This window comes from Chrysochloris asiatica, unplaced genomic scaffold (genome assembly GCF_000296735.1).
Source record: "Chrysochloris asiatica unplaced genomic scaffold, ChrAsi1.0 scaffold00003, whole genome shotgun sequence".
NCBI lineage: Eukaryota > Metazoa > Chordata > Mammalia > Afrosoricida > Chrysochloridae > Chrysochloris > Chrysochloris asiatica.
In genome coordinates this window covers 17,270,281-17,292,717 of record NW_006408521.1, presented here as the reverse complement: position 1 = coordinate 17,292,717, position 22,437 = coordinate 17,270,281, and the positions used below count along the sequence as shown (strand labels likewise).

General features: G+C 38.9%; 1 protein-coding gene and 1 pseudogene across 1 annotated transcript in view; one reads left to right on the top strand and one right to left on the bottom strand.

Annotated features, from left to right (window-relative positions):
* Positions 1-22,437, bottom strand: part of BTAF1 (BTAF1 RNA polymerase II, B-TFIID transcription factor-associated, 170kDa) — a 122,028-nt gene that overhangs the window by 84,623 nt on the left and 14,968 nt on the right. Inside the window, exon 2 of the mRNA XM_006831136.1 lies at positions 1,149-1,272. Within this exon, the coding sequence (XP_006831199.1) occupies positions 1,149-1,272 (124 nt within the window). The remainder of the gene's footprint in view (positions 1-1,148; positions 1,273-22,437) is intronic.
* On the top strand, positions 7,316-18,292 carry LOC102842768 (annotated as a pseudogene).

The window sequence follows — 22,437 nt, the reverse complement described above, 5'->3', positions numbered from 1 at the left end:
TTTGGACATATTGTCAGGAGAGAACAGTCGCTGGAGAAGGATATCATGCTGGGTAAGATGGAGGGTCAGAGAAAAAGAGGAAGACCCCCAACGAGATGGAGCAGCCAGATGGCATCACTGATGGTGTCAAGTGTGACAGCAGTAGCGAGGTTGGCCCAGGATCGGGCATTGTTTCGTTCTGCTATGCATGGGTTCGCTATGAATTGGTTCCGACTCGATGGCACCTGACAACAACAACAACAGTGCACCCTCTTAGCATTTGAAGGACTGCTTTGACTACTTAACTATGGTCCTTTCCCTAACTGTATTTTTAATTCTGGGTTGGCTGAATTCACGGATGTGGAACATGTGTATACGGAGGGTCAACTCTATGCTGTTAGCTCTTAGGACAGCAACAATGCAGATTAGTGGACTATGAGAAATGTCTTAGAATTCCTGCCTTTTCACTCACACCAAATGAGAGAAAAATGAAAGGACTCAACTTGTGGTCAGCATTTCTTGAGGCTTCCAATATCTACACACTTCTCCTCTACCTCGCCCTGGTTCCCCCCACCCCATACACATAGGCACAGAGCATTCCTGTTTTACTCTGAGTGTCAGGAATTTAAACATAGATTTAAACAGACACATTTCTTCAAGTCTATAGACATCAGCAAAATTACAGTCATATCTTACAGAAAGAACATGGGTGAGACCTATGAAAACACCAGTCCACCAAAGCAGAGAACCTCCATTCTCACACAACTGACAAGTAAGAATGTAACATGGCAACTAGCTTCTCTATTTCAATCATTACCCAGGAGTATTCTTCCTCTTTAATGAAATAATTGTTAGCCATTAAGAAAACTAACAAACCAGATTAACAGTTTAGCTCATCACCAAATAGGGCCAGATTCCAACTTACTCCATAGGAAAAATGTTATACATTACCAGATCCCTTAAGCAATTAAATCTGATACTAAAAATGTTAATTCTTGTTAACAAAAAAATAACAGCAAAATTTTTTTTTTAATTTGGAGATAAAGTAAGATATTTAACAGAATTTAAAAATCAAAAATTGTCACTAAAAATAATTTCTACCTTTATTATTTTATATTCCTAGCCAGGTATATATAATCGCATGAATTTTTTTAAAAAAGAATTCTTACTTTAGATAGGAGATTATTTAGCTCATGGGGATGAAGCTTCACCACTTCTCCAAGTTGTTGTGCAGCAGCTTTTCTTGTAACTGGAGTAGTGCCAGTATCCAGTAAGATAAAAAGGCGATCGAGTCTACAAAATAACAAAAATATAATGGTTAACCTGAAATATGTTTCCTCATATGTATAAATTTGAGTCAATAAATATATTGAGCATCTTAGAATAAAGACCTTGATCTAGGCCTGCAAGAGACACCTAATTTTTTCTTTTAAAGAACTTGTTAAGGGGAAAGAGGATTAGGCAAGTACACAATGATTATAATATGTTGTTGTTATTAAGTGCCATTGACCCAGTTCCGACCCTGAACAGCGTTCCTAGGAACAGCTGGTGTGTTTGAACTGCCGACTTTAGAGTTCAAAGCGACTTTGCAGTTCAGCACATTAACCCACAGCGCCACATCAATATGTGTGTGTATATATATATAAATATAATGTTTTTGCTGTTGTTAAGTACCATCAAGTCAGTTCTGACTCATAGCAATCCTATGTAGTGTTTCCGAGGAGCAGCTGGTGAACTTGAACCACCAACTTTGTGTTTCAAACCGACTTTGCAGTGCAGCACATTAACCCACAGTGCCACACCAGAACTCTGTATATAATAATATGCTGTTAAGTACCGTGGAGTAGGTTCTGACTCATAGTAACCCTGTAAAGGGTTTCCTAGGCTGTAAATCTTTATGGGAGCAGAAAGCCTCATCTTTCTCCCATGGAATGCCTGGTATTTTCAAACTGCCGACCTTGAGGTTAGCAGCCCAATTAGTAACCACTACGCTACCAGAGCTCCTTACATAATAATATAGAGTACTATAAAATGTGTAAGCTAAAGGAAGAACAAAGTACTTTGATGGGTGTCAAAGAAGGCAGTAAATACTACATTTCCAACTGTGTAATACTGAAAAGGCTTTTTTAAAAGGTATATGAGATGGATCTTAAGGGTAGAATAGGATTTCAATACTGATAGAGATAAGGTGGTGTAAGGGAAAGCAGAGAAACATTTGGAAGAGTTAAGCAGAGTTAAAAAGTTAAAAAGAACACGGCAATAAAAAAGGAAGAGTATATTTCATGGATCCTAGTGTGGTGCTGTATTATAAGCACTGGACTGCTAACCACAAGGTCAACAGTTCAAAATTCACCAAGGCATCTCGGAAATACTATACAAGGTAGCTGTAAGTCAGCTATAACTAACAACAACAACAACATACTTAATGAATAATAAATAACATAGGTTTGTTGGAAGTCAGATCTTAAAGGAACCAAACCCAAATCCACTGTCATCAAATCAATTCCAACTCATAGTGACTTTATTAAGGGTTTTTGAATATAAATCTTCACAGCAGCAGACAGCATCTTCTTTCTGTCTCAGAGTGCTGATTGGTTTGAACTGCCAACCAAGCAGTTAGCAGCCCAATGCTTACCCTACAGCACTACCAGGGTTCCTTACTGTCGAGTCAATTCCTATGCATAGCGACCCTGTATAGCATTTCTGAGGAGTAGCTGCTGAGATTGAACAGCCGACCTTATGGTTCAATCCAACTTTGCAGTCCGGTGCATTAACCCACAGTGCCACGGAACATAAAACTGCAGAATTAGCTGGAACCCTACTGTGATAACTTTGAATACACAGTATAATCACGAATGTTGTAATAATTAATGTTATGGGTCCACTTAGCTAACATTATGATTTTCAGTGATGTGGCAGATACTAGACTGGTTGGTCTCCCAAAAATGTAACTATAATGTAATCATCGTCCATGATATCATCCGATTTGACCAACCAATCAGCTCAAAGGAGTGTTTCCTTGTGGGTGTGGCCTGTCTCAGTATATAAATGGATGTTCTGACAAAGCTCACTTTCTTGATCCTGCAAACTTCTTATCACCTGACTTAGGATTCCTGGAAGTAAGCCTATAGAAAACTCCAGTCTGTGGATTTAGATTTATCATCCCCCACAATTCCATGATCCACTTCCTTAGAATAAAGCAATCAATCTCAGTCTTCATCTCTGTGTGAGCATATATACACATATGCACACATACATATAAACATAAACATAACTGGTTTTCCTCCTCTAGAGAATCAGACTAAGACAGAGGTCTTGGGTCAAGAGAGTAAGAGAGTAATGTGACTAGAATTATACTTTAAGAAGACTTTATCTGGTGTGAAACATGAAATACAATGGAAGGAAACTAGAGAATTTTAGTCTAAAAGTACAGATCTGAACATGAATCACAGCAAGAATACTAGAAAAAAGTAGGGAGAAATGAAGTATACACACATGGCACATGGTATAGTAACTAAACAAAATGTCAAAAGTACTAATGTTGTTGTTGTTAAGTGCCATGGAGTCTGTTCTGACTCATAGTAATCTTTTATGGGGTTTCTGAGGAGCAACTGGTAGATTTCAATCACTGACCTTGCAGTTAGCCATCCAGTGCTTATCCTACAGTGCCATCATAAACAATAAAGATGTCATTAAAAGAAACAAGGATAATTTGAACTCGTATGTCCTTCAGGCTTTGTAATAACAAATGCATTAAAAATCGTATACATTTATGTTACAGGGCACATGATACACAAAGATGTAAAATAGGTGACAAGATAAAAGGAGAGGAGGTACAGTACATATAGGCATGGAGTTTTTTGTATGTTACTGAAGTCAAGTTGGTTCATTTAAAACCATTACAAAGGTAGGCTATTAAATGTAATAATTATGGTATCATAAAGAAAAATATTTTTAAATACAAAGATAACTGACAAAAATGGCTCACTACAAAAAAATCAATTAAACACAAAAGTTGGAGTTAGAGGAAATGAAAGACAAATAAGACATAAAACAAACAAAAATTGTTTTAAAAATGGCATAAGTCCTTCCTTACTAATAATATGAATTAAAATATTGTTGTTAAGTGTCATCAAGTTGGTTCCTATGCACAATAACCTGGTAAACGGTTTCCAAGCAGTGGCTGGTGAGTTTGAACTGTGGACCTTCTTGTTAGCAGTCCAGTGTTTATCTTACAGAGCCACTCCAGGGCTGAAAGTAGACTAGATTCTCCAATCAAAGGCAGGCAGTGGCAGAATGGGAGGGTGGGGGGACAAAAAGACCCCTAACTAAGAGATACATCTTAGATACAAAAACACAAATAAGTTGAAAGTGAAAGAGTAAAATTAACTTTAAGTCAAAATCTGTTATAATGATAAATGGGTCAATTCACACACCAATGTTCATCGAAGCACTATTCACAATAGCAAAAAGATGGAGAACAGCCTAAATACCCATCAATGGAAGAATGGATACACAAACTTTGGTACATTTACACAATGGAATCCTATGCAACAATGAAGAGTAACAATGAATCTGCGAAACACCTCATAACATGGATGAACCTGGAGGACATCATGCTGGGTGAAGTTAGTCAACCACAAAAGGAAAAGCATCATATGAGACTGCCATTGTCAAAACCCAAGAAAAAGTTTTTCATGCTAAAAGAAATACTCTTGATGGTTACCAGGGGTGGGAGGGAAGGGAGAGCAATTCACTGTGTATAGGGTAGGCATGTGTTAGCTTGGGTGATTGGGGAGGACAATATTCAAGAGAGGGGAGGGAAATACACAAAAAGAGGGAAGTTGGCAGAAGAATGATAAAGACAGGTGAAGATACAGGGAGGCATGCAAGGTCTAAAGGGGAAAGAGGTAGATAGCATTGTACATACAACACTGGAACAACAGTATTCTGTGGAGGATACATAGATACACAGGATGAACGGATATAGGAAGAAAAGGATGAGTATACTCACAAATATATAAGGTTTTGAAAGGTTATCTGTAAATGGCATTTACCTTTGCTGCAAACACAACTATGAATGTGATGCATTATACAATGGACAAAATGATGGAAATTTCTTGGATATTATCAAATATTTTAACATAATGAGTTGCTTGGCCTGGATGCTCAGGACTATAGTATCAGGGGACTATGGCATAACACAGTCCACAAAGACAATATTCTTGTCTGGTATCTTAACAGCTCATGAATGGTCAGCTAAGGTGCAACTACTGGTCTCTCCAGGTGCAGAAGAAAGAAAAGTGATGAGAACTGAAGATGCCTGGAATCAATTAGTTCAATGTGAACATCAGTCTATATGACTCTGAGACCAGAAGAGCTAGATATTGCCCAACTGCTCTGAAAGGTATCACATTAGAAAGTGTTGGATAGAATGGGAGAGAATGTGGAAAAAACTCAAAATTATTATTTAAAAAAAATAATAATAATTAAGAAGAAGAAGACTGGGCTTACTGGTCAAAAAGAAACATGAGGTTCCTTAAAAGGCAACTCACCCTCGTTACCCAATTTTCCACTAACCAGCTGAAAGGTATATATGGGGGACAACAACACTAGTAATGTTTGCTCACCATAGAACACTCATCATTCAAAATCAAAAGGGCAATATTTACCTAAGGACAAAGTTGAAGGGATAGGAAGGTGGATGGAATGGAAATAGGAAACAAAAAGAAGTGGGATAACTGTTGTTGCATGGAGGAGACTGCAATCATTGAGACGAAACAATGTAAGACCTATTGCATGCAAAATTGATGATATTGTCTGTAAACTTTCACACAATTCATAATAAAAAGTTGAAAAAAAGTGGGGAGCAATTCATTAAGCAGATATAACAACTATATATATATGTGTGTGTGTGTATATATATATATATATATATATAGAGAGAGAGAGAGAGAGAGATCCAAAATATATAAACGAATGGAACAAACAGTACCAAATATTATGAGAGGTTTCCTAGTGCAGTGCTGTAGGATAAGCACTGTACTGCAATGTCGGTTTGATCTGAAAGGATGGCGGTTCAAACTTCCTAGCCACTCCTCAAAAACCCTACACAGGGTTGCTATGAGTTGGAACCAACTGGACGGATTAACAACTACAAATTATGAGGGAACTTCAAAAAGTTTTTGAAGTCCTCTTATAGATGGAAGTGAAACGTCAATACATCATTTTCAAAACTAGAACATATGGAAAGATCAATAACAATATAGAAGAACTGAATGAAACTAGTAATCAACTAGGTATAGCAGACATATATAAAACATGCCACTCAAAAACAGAATATATATTCTTTTACAGTGCACATGGATCAATCATCAAGGCCATATATTGTTGTTGGTGCTGTGCAATCAGTTCCAACTCATAGGACTCCTACACATAATAAAACAAAACACTGGTTTGTCATGATCTACACAGTTTGTGTTAATGTGCCAGACTGCAAAGCCATTTGAACTACAAGGTCGGCGGTTCAAGCTCACTCACTGCTCCTTGAAAACCCTATACAGGGTCGCTATGGGTCGGAACCGACTCAACAGTACTTCACAACAACAACACAGTTCAAAATCTTTGCACTGTCAATAAAGCCCAGGTATAAACACCTTTTTTGTATTATCAGCTCTGAGCCAAGAACCATCTGATATTGCAGTAATATCCATTGCTCCACATCCATCAAGAGGGAAGAGCAAGAGCAGAGCATGGGAAACTAACCAGAGAAGCAGCAACACAAGAAACAGTGACACCAGAAATGGAGGCAGAGGTGATGGCATGAAGGGATAGAGCAGCTGAGTATTCTAGACTCATGGAAAGAGAAAGGCTATGTGCCAGCAGACAGGAGGAGTCTGCCTTGCAAAATTTGCCTTTTGGTGATTTAAACGAATACACATTTTGTGTGTTTTGTGTACATTAAAAAAAAAAAAAAAAAAAGGAGAGAACAGGCAAATACTTCTAACCAATGGTACAAGGAGGTGATTGTAATCATTGCAATTAAACAAAACACAACTGGTTGAGTGCAAAACTGATGATCTTCCTGTAAACTATTACTCAATTCAAAACAAAAACTTAAAGGATAGAAAAAAATATCTCAAGCTAATGGCCATCAAAAAAGCAGGAGTGGCAATATTAATCTCTGATAAAATAAAACTTTAAAGCAAAAACCAGCATAAGACACAAAGAAAGACATTACCTCATGATTAAAGGGTCAACTGAACAAGAGGATATAATCATAATACATATCTATGCTCTCAATTTGTTGTTGTTGTTAAGTGCCATCGAGTTCCGACCCATAGCAACCCTGCAGAGGGTTTCCAAGGAGTAAATGGTGAGCTTGAACCACCAATGTTACAGTTCAAATCGACTTTACAATCTAGTGCCTTAACCCACAGTGCCACACCTGGACTGCATGCTCTCAATGTACAGGCTCAAAATAAATAAATCAAACTCTAATAGAACTGAAGAAAGAAACAGATCACTCTACAATAAGAAGAGATTTTAATACACTACTTTTGAATAAAGGACAGAACTAGAAAGAAACTCGACTAAGACAGAGGAACTAAATAACACAATCAATAAACTTGACCTCGTAGCTTTGTACAAAGCACTCAACCCAAAAACAATACAATACTCATTCTTTTCCAGTGCATGTGAAACATTCTCCAGAATAGGTCAAGTATCAGGCCACAAAGCAAGTCTCAATAAATTTTAAAACATCAAAATACTACAAACCATCTTCTCAGATCACAATGCTATAAAAATTAGAAACCAACAATAGGAAGATCATGTAAACAAAATCAAATAAATACATGGAAACTGAAAAACACCCTGCTTAAAACTACAAGGTAATAGAACAAATAAAGACAAAATAAAAAAAAAATCCTTGAAGCAAATGAAAACAAAAACACAGCATACCAAAACCTTTGGGACACAGCGAAAGCAGTGGTCAGAGGGCAGTTTCTAGCAATAAACACACACATCCAAAGAGAAGAACCAAAATCAACACATTAAACACAACATTTCCAACAATTTTTTAAAGGCCAGAAAAATAAGCCTACAGTCACCAGAAAAATAAATTAGAAAACAGGAAAACAATAAAAAGAATAACAAAATACTATTAAGAACTGTACTCTAAAAAATTTGAAAATCTAGTAAGAAATGGATAAATTTTTAGAAAAACAGGACCTACATAAACACAGAGTGAAGTAGAAAACTTGAACAGACCTATAACAAGACTGAAAATTTAATGTATCATGATCATGTGGGATATATTCCAAGGATGCAAGGATGGTTCAGTATTAGAAAAACAATCAACATAATCCACCATATACATTTAAAAAAAGAAAAGAACCACATGATCATATCAATTGAAGCAGAAAAGGCATTTGACAAAAACCAACATCAACAAAGTAGGAACTGAAGGGAAATTTTTCAACATAATTAAGAGTATGCATACAAACCCAACAGCCAAAATTATTCTCCATAGAGAAAAACTAAAGCATTCACTTTGCAAACAGGAACTAGACAAGGATGCCCTTTATCACCACTCCTATTCAATATTATTTTGGAAGTCTTAGCAAGAGCTATGTTGCAAAATAGGGAAATTAAAGGCATCCAAATTAGCAAAGAAGAAGTAAAACTCTCTCCATTTGCTGATGCTATGATCCTATATATAGAAAAGCCCAAAAACTCAGCAAGAAAATTATGGGACTCATTGAAAGATTTAGCAAAATGGGAAGATTCAAGATCAATATACAAAAATCAGCTGGGTTCCTCTATACTAATACAGTTCTAAAAAGGAAATTAGAAAAACAATACCATTTAAAATAGCTGCCCAAAAATTGAAATACCTTGGAATAAATCTAACTAGAGAAACAAAAGACTTATACAAAGAAAACTACGACAACAAACCAAAAGAGATTTACAACACTGTAAGAATATACCATGCTCATGGATAAGAAGACTTAACATTGCAAAAATGTCAATACTACCCAAAGCAATCTGGAGATATAAAGCAATCCCAATCCAGATTCCAACATCATTCTTTAAACAGACAGAAAAATGATCATGAACTTTATAGGGAGAAGAAAGAGACTTCAGATAAGTAAAACAATGCTAAAGAAGAACAAAGTTGAAGGCCTGTTACTCCTGGTTCTCAAAATTTACTACACAGACACAGTGGACAAAACAGCCCGGAACATGTACAACTAAAGATACAGAGATTAATGGAACATAATTGAAAACTCAGAAGTAAATCCATTCACATACAGTCAGCTGATGTTTGACAAAGGGCCAAAACATTTTAAATGGGGAAGAGATAATCTCTTCAACAAATGGTGTTGGCAAAACTGGAAATCCATTTGAAGATTGAAACATATACAAAAACATACTCAACATGGTTTTAAGACCTAAATGTAAAACTTAGAACTATAAGGATCATCAGTGAAAAAACAGGAACAAATTTAGTCCTTGTGTGGCACTGCAGGATAAGCGATGGACAGCAAGGTAAGTCTGAATCGCAAAGTCAACGGTTCAAATACACCAGTTGCTCCTCGGAAACCCTATAAATGGTCACTATGAGTTGGAACTGACTTGACAGCACTTAACAACAAACATATAGCATACAGACACTATCAAACATTACAAAAAACACTCAAGCAACAGAAGGCAAAATAGATGACTAGTACATACTAAAAATTAGAAACTTATGTGCATCAAAAGATTTTACTAAAAGAGTAACAAGGGAGCCCACAGCCTGAGGAAAACTGTGACGCTGTGGGTTAATGTGTCAGACTGCAAAGCTATTTGAACTACAAGGTCAGCGGCTCAAGCTCACCAGCTACTCCTTGGAAAAACAGGGTGGCTAGGGGTCGGGACTGACTCGATGACACTTAAGAACAACATTGAACAAAGGACTAATCTTCAATTTACAGAAAACTAAAATACCTCTCTACAAGGAAAAGACACACAACCCAACTAAGAAATGGGCACAGGATACGAACAGACACATCACCAAGAAAAACATCCAGGCAGCCAACAAATGTATGACAAAATGTTCACAATCATTAGCCATTACGTAGATGTGAATCAAAACCACAATGAGATATCATCTCACACCAACATTAACAGTGAAATTCAAATAAACCAGAAACAACAAACACTGGCAAAGGTGTGGAGAGTCGGGTCCCCCTACATTGCTAGTTGTTGTTGTTAAGTGCTGTTGAGTTGGTTCCAACCTATAGTGACCCTGTATGGGGTTTCTGAGGAGCAGCCGGTGAGCTTGAACTGCCCCTGCTGACCTTGTGGTTCAAACCGACTTTGTAGTCCAACGCAAAGTAACCCACAGAAGAAAAAACATTTCCTAACTCATTCTATGAGGTGACCATTACTTTGCTAACAATGCCAAACAGAGTCACCAAATGAAAACTACAGGTGAATATGAATACAGATACAAACATCTTTAACAAGATACTAGCAACCAAATCCAAACGCATATTAAGTGAGATTTATCCCAGGAATGCAAAGACAGATTAGAAAATTAATCAATGTAATACAACATTGATAAAGTAAAAGAACTACATGAGCATCTCAACTGACGCACAGAACATATTTGACAAAATCCAATATCCTTTTCATGATAAAAACATTCAAGAAATGAAATGGAAATTCCTTAATATGATAAAGGACATTTCTAAAAAACAACAGCTATATTCAGTGTTGTACTACACATTCTAGCCAGAGCAATTGGGTTTAAAGGAAAAAAAACACACAAAAAAACAAAGATGCTGGTGCAAGCAGTCTGTGGTAGTCTGGAGAAAGGAAAGCCCAAGCGATGAACAATTCAGTTTCAGGGCGGCAGTGGTGGCAGCAGCAGCAAAGACAGTGATGGCAGCCGGCAGGGGTACTGTGCTGTGCGGGCTTGACAGCTCGCTCCAGCCATGCAGAAAAAAATCAAGGAGGAGAAAGAATCACCAAAAGCAGGAAAAAGTGGGAAAGGTTAGAAAGAAGGACAAGAGTCACATCAAGAGATTACTAGTGGCAAAACAGCCTTGCTGCTGTCCAATCTGCAACAGCTAATAAAATGGTATCCCTAGCCCATAGTGCAGACAAATAGAATTCTACAAGGTTGAAGGTCAGCAATAGAAAACTTAAAAAAAAAAACTACCATATTTAAAAGATGGTCCTTCTGCAGATCAACAGAAGCTTTTTTATTCGTTAGTTACGTCAGCGTTGTGTTCTTTTTGACTGTTTCCTATCCACTCAATGACCTCAAGTGGAAGAAGTAAAATGAGCTGCTTTAAAGTGAATTGGTAGAATATATCACACATAATGCAATGTGATTACAGAGCCAATTTACCCAGTTTGCAGTTAACATGTTTCGAACAGTGCTACCTTCCTCCAAACATACTGGAGCAGAATTTGACCCAGAAGAAGACGGACGTACCCATGTTAGAAGTAGCCTTGCCTCAATATACAGCCTGCTTACAAATTTTTCTAAAGAGGTTTACAGTCTTCAGATTTCCAACCTAGTATTTTGAAGAAACGTATTGATCAGAAGTGTGTATTGCAGCTTTTAGAGCTCTTCTACAACAAAGACCCTCAAGAGAGAAATTTTCTCAAAACCACCCTCTACAGAATCTACAAAAAATTCCCAGGCTTAACAAGAGAACATCAGAAAACAGGTAAGAATGTATTTTATAGATTTCTTTATGGAAGAGCATCACAACAGCATAGCAGAATTACTGAAAATAATGACTGTATAATTAATGGATTTGCCTTACCACTAAAAGAAGTGCACACATTTTTCTACTAAAGGCAGTGTTACCTTTGCACAAAGTAAAATCTCTGAGTGTCTACCATTCACAGCTGGCAGGCTGTTTCATGCAGTTTTTGGAAAAGGACAGCATGCTCACTAAACCAACCAGTGGTAATGGTACTTCTCAAATACTGGCTAAAAACAGTCATGTTCCTCAACAAACAGGAGGAAATCTTAGATGCAATCAAGCCCTGGGAGTCACAAAGGTCATGGAGCTTTTCTTCAGGCAAATGGCCAAGTATGAGCCCAGCTCACACTTTCAGGTGGCAAAGCAGGCTCTCTACTATTGAGCTAAGAGTATATCATGAGAGGCAGGGCTTGATGGCAGATACAGTAGAGAGGCAGTGAAGATTTCCATCAGCAATACCACAGAATACCAAGCAAGGAGGTTCAGGGGAGAGCTCCAAAACTCTGAACCACATATGTAGGAATATTTAAAAAGTTTGAAAGCTTATAGCTAGTGGAACTTGTAGCGGAAGCAAGAAATCTCGGACTTTTTGAACCAACAACTTGGGCAAGACCAAATGGCTAAGACCAAGTGGGGGAGCAAGCAGACCTGCCACAGACTAACACAGAGGGTACCTCGGAGCAAAGGTGGACAATATACTTTGGTTTTGTCTTGTTCTGATTTTGTTTGTTTGTTTGGTAGGTAACTGTTCATTGACCTCTCGCTGTTTGCAGACCTCCATTCTGGTGACTAGAGGGAGTGCCTGAGTGAGTGGACACACCTCACCACTGGAGGGTTCCTCTACCACGCATGCGCACAGATCCTCTCGGTGGACAAAGGACAAGCCCACGCTTAAAACCAGCAGCTCAAAACAGCCACAGCCGGCCGTAAGCTGTTTATTAATAGTGAAAAGCCAGAACAGGGGTTGTTTAAAAGGCCAGTCCCCACTTAAAACCAGCAGCGTAAAATGGCCACAGCCGGCCCTAATCTTTTTATTAATAGGGAAAGGCCAGTCTCCACTTAAAACCAGCAGCGCAAAACGGCCACAGCAGGCCCTGAGCTGCTTATTAATAGAGAAAAGGCTAGAACAGGAGGTGTGGAGAGGGAGAGAGTTGAAAAACAAAACAGGCCAAAAATTAAATACTTCAGTACAGCATAACAACCAACAGTGGCATCTTGAAATTCATCAGGCAGCCTTGAAGGCAAGAAGCTGAAAGAGGACATTAAGTCATACTCATATTAGGCTACAGATTTTTTTTTTTTTCCTTTTCTTTTTTCCTCTCTCTCTCCTCTCCCTTTTCTGCAATTATAGACTACAGTATCCAATCTGGGGTTTTTTGCTGTTACTGTTTTTTGTTTTGTTTTGCTTCCCCTTTCTACCTTTAGGGGGCTCTTTCTCTCCCTATATTACCCAAGAAGAGAGAGCAATTGCTGCCAGATAGTGAAGCTACAACCATACCCTATAAAACTCCACAATCCAGGGAAGAACCAATACAAACTGCCATACACCAGGAAGGCAGACAAAACCTGTGAAAGTTACTCTGAGTTAAGCAATAAGAAGAGTAAAAAGTGAAGTTCAAATCCTGATCACATCTACCTGAAGGCCATTAGAAAGTAAATAGAATACCAAAACACACACTCAATTAAGTATTAAGGCCACAGCTAAACACTTATCATGTCCAAGAAGCAAAAACAGATGACCGTATCAGCACACGTCAAGAAACAAGATAAAATATGAGTCAAATGACCTAGAGGTAGACCTGGACTCCATTCTGGAAGGAGGACAGGCCTTGGAAATGCCTGAGAAGGAATTCAGAAAAATGATTATAAAATGTTTCCAAACACTTTACAATGGAGTTGAGAAAAATAAGGAAGAAGCTAGGAAAGCGCTACATAACAACCAAATAAGATAGATACATCATTGGAAACGACTCAAAACCTACAGAAAAAGGACCAAATGATTAATAAGAGAATATCAGAAATAGATAATACACTGAAAGGGCAAAGAAGTAGAATTGAACAGATGGAAGGCAGAACTAGTGAGGTGGAAGACAAATCTCTCAATACTAAGATAAAACAGCAAGAACAAAAAAGGATTTTAAAAAATCTGAAGAAGGTCTAAGATTCATGTTGGACAACATGAAGAGGAATAACTTAAGAATTATCAGCATTCCAGAACAGGAAGAATCACATAAAGTCCACAGAGGAGATAGTTGAAGAACTGCTGGATGAAAACTTCTCTAACATCCTGCAAAGCAAAAAAGAGTACTCAAGAAGTTCAACGAACCTCAAGAAGGATAGAAGCCAAAGGAAAATCACCAAGACATATCATAATCAAGCTCTCCAAAATAAAATAAGGAGACAATCCTAAAAGCAGCTAGGGAAAAGAGAAACATTACATACAAAGCAAGCAAGTCAGATTAGGCTCGGGTCTCTCATCAGAAACCATGCAGGCAAGATGGCAATGGGGAGACATACATAAACTCTGAAAGAAAAACACTGCCAACCAAGAATCCTTTATCCAGCAAAGCTACCAATCAAATAAGAGGGAGTAATAAAAAACATTCCAGGATAAACAGAAGCTAAGGAATTTTGCCAAAGCCAACCCTACACTACAAAACATCCTAAAGGGAATTCTGTGGACTGAGAACCAACAAGAACAGACAACAACCAGAGACTGACATACATGGCAGCACCTCCCAGAACTAAATCAACAGAAGAAAGAGTCAAGAATAGAATGAAACTTTGAGAACAAACTCAGAGAATCTGGGAGGTCAGTCTATGATCAAAACAATTATAATGTGAAAGCAGGTAAACACATAGGAACAGAGATCCAGATGGTGAGAAGGTCAGGTAGATTACAGGATAAAACAGACTGCACTAAATGGAGAGAAAAATTCATGGAATACAAGGTAACCTCAAAGAAAATTAACACTTCACAACATACCAAGAAAATGAAACATGGAAACATTAACACTATGAGGAAACTCACAAGAAAGAACACAAAAACCATGAACTCAGCAAAGGAAGACACGCAGAACAAAGAAAGCAACAGCACCACACACACACACACAAATATATATATATAATGACAGCAATTAATCCATGCCTATCGATAATTACACTGACTGTAAATGGATTAACTGCACCAGTTAAGAGACGGAGGGTGGCAGAATGGATAAAAAAAGATCCTTCAATATGCTGTCTGCAAGACACATCTTACACACAGAGACAAAAACAGATTGAAAGTCAAAAACAGATGGAAAAAAATATATCAAGCTAATTGCAATAAAAAATTAACAGGAGTGGCAGTACTGATCTCTGACAAAATAAACTTTAAGGCAAAACCTAGCATAATAGATAAAGATGACCATTATCTCATGATTTAAAAGGGACAACTGAACAAGATGATATAACCAAAATAAATATCTATGCTCCCAATGAAAGAGCTCCAAAATATAGAAAGCAAAGTGAAATTAGTCAGTCACAAAAGGAGAAACACTGAATAGGACCACTACTGTAAAAGACTAAGAAAAAGAACCCATACTAAAAGGGTGAGGGGTTACTCTTTTGCTGGTTACTGGGAAGTGGGGGCTGAGGGGAGGGGAGGGAGGGCAAGCTGAAACACAGGGCAGGGAATAGACACAGGATAAGTTGGGTGCCGGGGAGGGGGCCAATAAACAAAATGGGGGAGAGGAATGGAAGAACAAGGAAGATGGGAGAACAGTTAAGCAGGTTTGCATGGACTATGCAGGACAGAGGTAAATAATGATGTATGCACAACCCTGGAACAACAGGGCTCTGGGATACAGGGGTTGAGGAATGGTTTTAATGGGTAAAAGGGGAAATCATGTTAAGATGCTTGGCTGTCTTTGGGGGGGGGGGTTGTTTTGGGGTTTTTTTAGTGTTTTATTGTGAATTATATGATAGTTTACATGAGAGAACATAGTTTTACATTCATTCTATTGTTTTATTGACATGGTTACAATCCCCTTCATGCATCATCAGCCAACCAAAGGGTATACCCTGCAATCCTGTCCCCTGTACCCCCCAGGTCTTCAGCACACAGTGGCTCTCCCTCTCTGGATCTGAAGTCTCCAGCTGCTCCATCATGCCACATCATTGTCTCTGCCTCCATCTCAGGCATCACTGCTTCTGGTAGGGTCCCGCTCTCGGCTCTTCTCCGTTAAAGGTCCTAGGAAACTCCACTCCTAGCCTGGAAAGTTATTCCCTCCCTTCCTTGCTATAAAATGTCTACCTCTACATTTCCAACCTTCACAATCAGTCCTGATAATAATTATTCACTATTGTATCACAAGAGACCCATCTGCATTTTATTTCATCAGCTCCGCCTAGGCAGATTGTATACTACTCACTGGAGATTCTGCCTTCCTCCAGGCCCCCTGGCTCTTAGTTTCCTCTTGAAAGCTTGTAAGCCTGTCACTTCTTGCATTTGTAGCCCTCCCCCCACCCCACTTTGGGCAGCCAATGTCCAAGTTGCCCATCCCTGTCTACTCTGTGTGGAGAGGGTGGGAATGATTCTTGCTGTAAGAATTTTTCCCTTTTTTGCTGCCATCGGTGTAGGTCAAGTTCATCAAATTGTATCAGATTACTCTTTTTTTCCTCTTTTTTCTTCTTCTGGTTGAGCTCTGATTATCCAGTCATTGAAGCCAGGTCAAGTGGGTATTATCTGCAAGTGTGGGTGTTCTTGTGCACATGCCCTCTCTTTTTATCAGCTGAATTCTTCACTCTCCACATTGTAGGACTTAGCTCGCCACTTCATTGCCGTTTTCCCTCACTTCTCCTTATCGGTGACAAGCATGGTCACCAATCAGAGCATGTATTCCCACTGAGTCTTAGTCTTGGAAGGGGGTTTGCACCAAGGGGCCCGACCACTTGCCTCGATGTTTCCTGGGCAAGCAACCTGCCTGTTCCTGTAAGCAATCTGCATAAGACCATAGGTAGAATCCTGAACCCCATCCAGAATCTTCTGAGGTGGGAAATCTCCACTTGAAAGGACAAGCAGACCAGCCTGGAGCAGCTAGAAGAACAGAAAATACTTCTTGAAAGAAAGACCAACAGGAAAAATAAAAACCAGTAATGGCAGTCTGAATGACTACTATAAGAACAAGCAAGCTGTTTGCCCCCTCCCCAGACTAAGACTCAAGAGGAATACACGAGCAGACATGTGCTCTGACTGGTGACCACGTTCGTCACTGATATGGGGAAGTGAGGGAAAAACGTCAATGAAGCTGCGAGCTAAGCCCTACAACGTTCAATAGACTCCTGCGAAACCGGTAGAGACCTGGTTGGCCAGCAGTATGGTAAGACCTGGGGACTCCTGGGGCCCAAAGTCAGTGACATAGCCACAGAGGACTAGAGTGGAAAGTGAAGCGTCCAGCTGATACGAAGTGATGGCATATGCACAAGAACACCCACACTTGCAGATAATACTCACTTGACCTGGCTTCAATGGCTGGATGATCAGACTCAACTAGAAGAAAGAAGAAAGATGAACTTGTCCTACACCTATGGAAGCAGTAGCTTAAAAGAGGGAACAAATCTTTACAGCGAAGACATTCCCACCCCCTTGATACATAGGGTAGACAGGGATGGGCAACTTGGACATTGGCTACCCAAAATGGGGGAGCTACAAATGCAAGAAGTGACTGTCTTACAAGATTTCAAGAGGGAGCCTAGATCCAGAGGGCACTTAGGAAGGTAGAAACTCCACTGAGTAGTATCCAATCTGTCTGGGCAGGGGTGATGAAAGGACATATGGATAGGTCTCTTGTGGTACAATAGTGAATAATTGCTATCAGGACTGACTGTGAGGGTTGGAAATGTAAAGGTAGATGTTTTGTAGCAAAAGAAGGGGAATAGTTGACTTTACAGTCTAGGAGCACAGGTCCCTGGGACCATCAAGTGAGAAGAGCGGAGTGCAGGAACCTACTCAGAGAAACAGTGAGACCAGATATGGAGGCAGAGATGATAACGTGGCGAGATGGAGCAGCTGGGGACTCTAAACCCAGAGAGGGAGATAGGGCTGTGTGCTGATGACCGAGAGGCAGGCTTGCAGGGTATACATACCCTTTGGTTGGTTGATGATGCATGGAGGGGATTGTAAACATGGCAATGAAACGATTTACAATAGGATGAATGTAAAGCTAATGTTCTCCTATGTAAACTATCACATAATTCACAATAAAACATTAAAAAAAAAAAAAGAGTACATCATGAGCTTAATCAGCAACAATGTCTCCAAGATTCTGCCCATCGTGTTGCCCTCCTTGTACCACAATTCAAAGACCCACTGAAACAAGACTATAAACAGTGTAATCTATATGCTGAAGCTCTTCATGGAAACAAACCAAAAAGTGTTTGACGAGTACACGCAGCAGTTCAAAGCTGAGAAGCTAAAAATGAAAGAACTAGAAGCATGGTTAAAAATAGAAAACCTAGCCAAAGTGAATCCACAGGTACTCAAAAAGAGAATAACCTAAAAATGTGCTGGGGGTTACCAAAACGTTTTTATAACACAAGAATATGACTATGTCATGGATGGGTATGGAAATCGATATCACTAACATTGTATATAAAATTATCTGCAATAAAAAATTCTTCCCTCCAATTTACCGAGCATGATGTCTTTCTCCAGGGATAGTCCCTCCTGATAATATGTCTAAAGTATGAGAGATGAAGTTGTACCATGTTGGCTTCTAAGGAGCATTCTGCATATACTTTTACAACACAAATTTGTTTTTCTAGCAGTCCATGGCACTTTTAATATTCTTTTCCAAAACTATAACTCTAATGTATTGATTTTTCTATGGTCTTTTCTACTCATTGCTCAACTTTCATGTGCATATGATGCTACTGACAGTACCATGGCTTGAGTCAGGTGCACCTTAGTCCTCAAACTGACATCTTTGCTCTTACACATGTTAAAGAAGTCTTGTGAAGCAGATTTGCCTAGTGTAATGTGTCATTTGATTTCCTGAATGCTGCTTTCATGAGTACTGATAGTGGATCCAGGTAAAATGAAGTCCTTGACAACCTCAATCTTTTCTCCATTTATCATATTACAGTGGTGAGAATTTTTGTTTTCTTCACACTGATGTGCAACCTATATTGAAGGCTGTGGTCTTTGATCTTTATCAGTAAGTATTTCAAACCCTTTTCCCATCCCACAAGAAAGGTGGTGTTACCTGCATATTGCAGGTTGTTAACAAGTCTTCCTCCAATTTTGATTCCATGTGCTTCATGTAATCCAGCTTCTCAAGTTATGTGCTCAGCATACAGATTAAATAAGTACGATGAAAGGATACAACCCTGGCACACACCTTTCCCGATTTGAAATCATTCAGTATCATGTTATTCTGTTCTAATGGCTGTCTCTTGATCTATGTACAAGTTCCTCATGAGCACAAGTGTTCTGGAATACCCATTCTTCAAAATATTATCAATAATTTGTCATGATCCACATAGATGAAAGCCTGTGCATAGTCAATAAAGCACAATTTAACTTCTTTCTGGTATTCTCTGCTTTCAGCCAAGATCCATGTTACATTAGCAATGATATCTCTATTTCCAAACCCTTTTCTGAATGCCGCCTAAAATTATGGGAGCTTCCAGTTGATGTACTGCTGGAACCATATTTAAATTATTCAGCAAAATTTTACTTGCATGTGATATTAATTATAATGTCTGATGATTTTCACCTTGATTTTGGTCACCTTTTTTTTTTTTTTGAATGGGCACAAATATGGATCTCTTCCAATCTGACGGCCAGGTAGCTTCCTTCCAAATTTCTTGGCATAGATGAGTAAGCATCGCATTTTGTATTCCATCAGTTCCTGGAGCCCCCACTGGCCACCCCTCAGCTAATGCCTTCAGCGCAGCTTGGACTACTGTCATATCATGGGTTTTGTGGTGTTTTTTTAAAGTTTTTATTGTGAATTGACTGATAGTTTACATGGGAGAATATCGGTTTTACACTCATCATTTCATTGCAATGATTACAATTTCCGTGCATCATCATTCAACAGTATTTGCTTCTATTCCCTCTAGGTTTTTGTTTGTTTGTTTTGTTGTACACAAAACACTCAGGAATACATAATCATTTAAACAACCAAAGGGCACATTCTGCAAGTCCACCACCTGCCCACAAGCACACAGCCTTTCTCTTTCCATGAGTCTAGATTCCTCAGATTCTTATCTACTCTATGTCCTCATCTTTGCCTCCATCTCTGGTGTTGCTGTTTCTCTGGATAGGATCCCACATTCTGCTCATGCTCTTCTCCCTTGATGGTCCTAGGGTCCTCTGTTCCTGGACTGTAAGATTAACTACTCCCCTCTTTTTGTTACAGAACTTCTATCTTTACAGTTGTGACAGCTGCAATTAGTCATGATAACAATTACTCACTACTGAATCCTAAGAATCTTATCCCCATAGCTTTTCACCAGACCCTTCTAAACAAGATAAGAACTATTCGGTGGAGATTCTACCTTTCCAGGCACACTCTGAAACTAAACACTGTCTTAAAAAGTTGTAAGCCAGTCACTTTGTGCCTTTATAGCCCCCAACCCCCATTTTAGTTAACCAATGTCTAAGTTGCCCGTCCCTATCAACCCTGTATACAGAGGGGATAGGACTGATACTTGATGTGAAGACTCCTTCCCTCTCAGTTGGTATTTTGAGCTACTACATCCATAGGTATAGGTCAAGTTCATCAAATTGTACCAATTTACACTGGTTTCCATTATCAAAACAAATTTTTTTAAATCTTTCTCTAGTCAAGTTCTGATCACCAAGTCATAGAAGGTAGGTCAAATGGGTACTATCTACAAGTTTGGGTATTCTTGTGCATCTCCCCTCACTTTATATCACCTGAATGCTTCACTCTCACCTCTAGCACTCCGTAGCTATGTCCTTGTCCAGTCGGCTCAGGAATCCTCAGGTCTTACCACACTTCAGACCAACTAGCCCTTCCTCTTCTCTCTCTCATCTCCAGAATACCATGGGTTCTTGATTATATAGTACCTCTTGAAATTATTAAACATCAACTAATTCTGTTTTGGTACAGTGACTCTGTATTCCTTATATATCCTTTTAATGATTTCTGCATTATTCAATATTTTGTCATGGAATCCACCAATACTGCAACTCAAGGCTTGATTTTTTCCTTCAGTTCTTTCAGCTAAAGAAAAGTGTTTTGGCTTTCTAGCTCCAGATTAGATTAATGATGAGTTCCTGCTCATTGTGCACAGTGGCTACAAAAGGAACACTCTAAGGTTCAAGCAGGATTCAGAAGAGGCCATGGAATGAGGGATATCATTGCTGATATCCGATGGATCGTGGCTGAAAGCAGAGAATATCAGAAAGAGGTTTACTTTTGCTTTATCGACTATGCAAAAGCTTTTGATTATGTGGATTGTGACAAGCTATGAAAAACATTGTGAAGTACATGTATTCCGGAATATTTCATTGTGCTTATGAGGAATCTGTACATGGACCAAGAGGCAGTTGTTTAAACAGAACATGGGATACTGAATGGTTTAAAATTAAGAAAGGTGTGCAACAGGATTGTATTCTTTCACTATACATATTTAACCTGTATGCTGAGCAAATAATCCGAGAAGCTGGATTATATGAAGAAAAACATGGCATCAGGATTGGAGGAAGACTCATTAACAACCTGCAATATGCAGATGATACAACCTTGCTTGCTGAATGTTAAGAGGACTTAAAATATTTAGTGATGAAGATCAAAGAGCACAGCTTCAGTATGGATTGCATCTCTATGTAAAGAAAACAAAAATCCTCACCACTGGACCAATAAACAGCGTTCTGATAAACAGAGAAAAGAATGAAGTAGTCAAGGACTTCATTCTTCTTGGATCAACTATCAACACTCATGGAAGCAGCAGTCAAGAAATCAAAGGACATACTGCATTAGGCAAATCTGCTGCACAAGACCTTTTTAAAGTGTTGAAGAGCAAAGATGTGAGCTTGAGAACTAAGGTGCACCTGACCCAAGCCATGGTATTTTCAATAACTTCATATGCATGCAAAAGCAGGACAATGAATAAGGAAGATCGTATAAGAATGGATGCATTTGTTAGGACCACTACTGTAAAAGACTAAGGGAAAGAACCCATACTAAAGGGAGGTGGGGGAAATTCTTTGCTGATTATTGGGATGTTGGGGGTGGGTGATGGGAGGGAGGGGAAGGTGGAGCACAGGGCAGGGATTAGACACAGGATAGTTTGGGTGCTAGGGAGGGGGCAATATACAAGTAGGGAGAAGGGAATGGAAGAACAAAGCAGGTGGGAGAACAATTACACAGGTCTCAATGGGCTAAGTGAGACAGAGCTAAATAATGATATATGCACAACTTGAGAACAACAGGGTTCTGGGATACAGAGATCGAACCATGGTTGTAATGTGGAAAAGGGGGGAACAATATTAAGATGCTTGGCTGTCTTTTGAATCTTGGTTATCCTTGCATTATATTACAAAATAGACACTGGAGGGGGAGAGAAAGGAATAGAAAAAAGCATCACCATAGAAAGCTTGTAAGTCCGTCTTCTGCCTATAACTGATTGGAATACCTAAAATGGGGCTACAACGTGCCCAGTGAAGGAG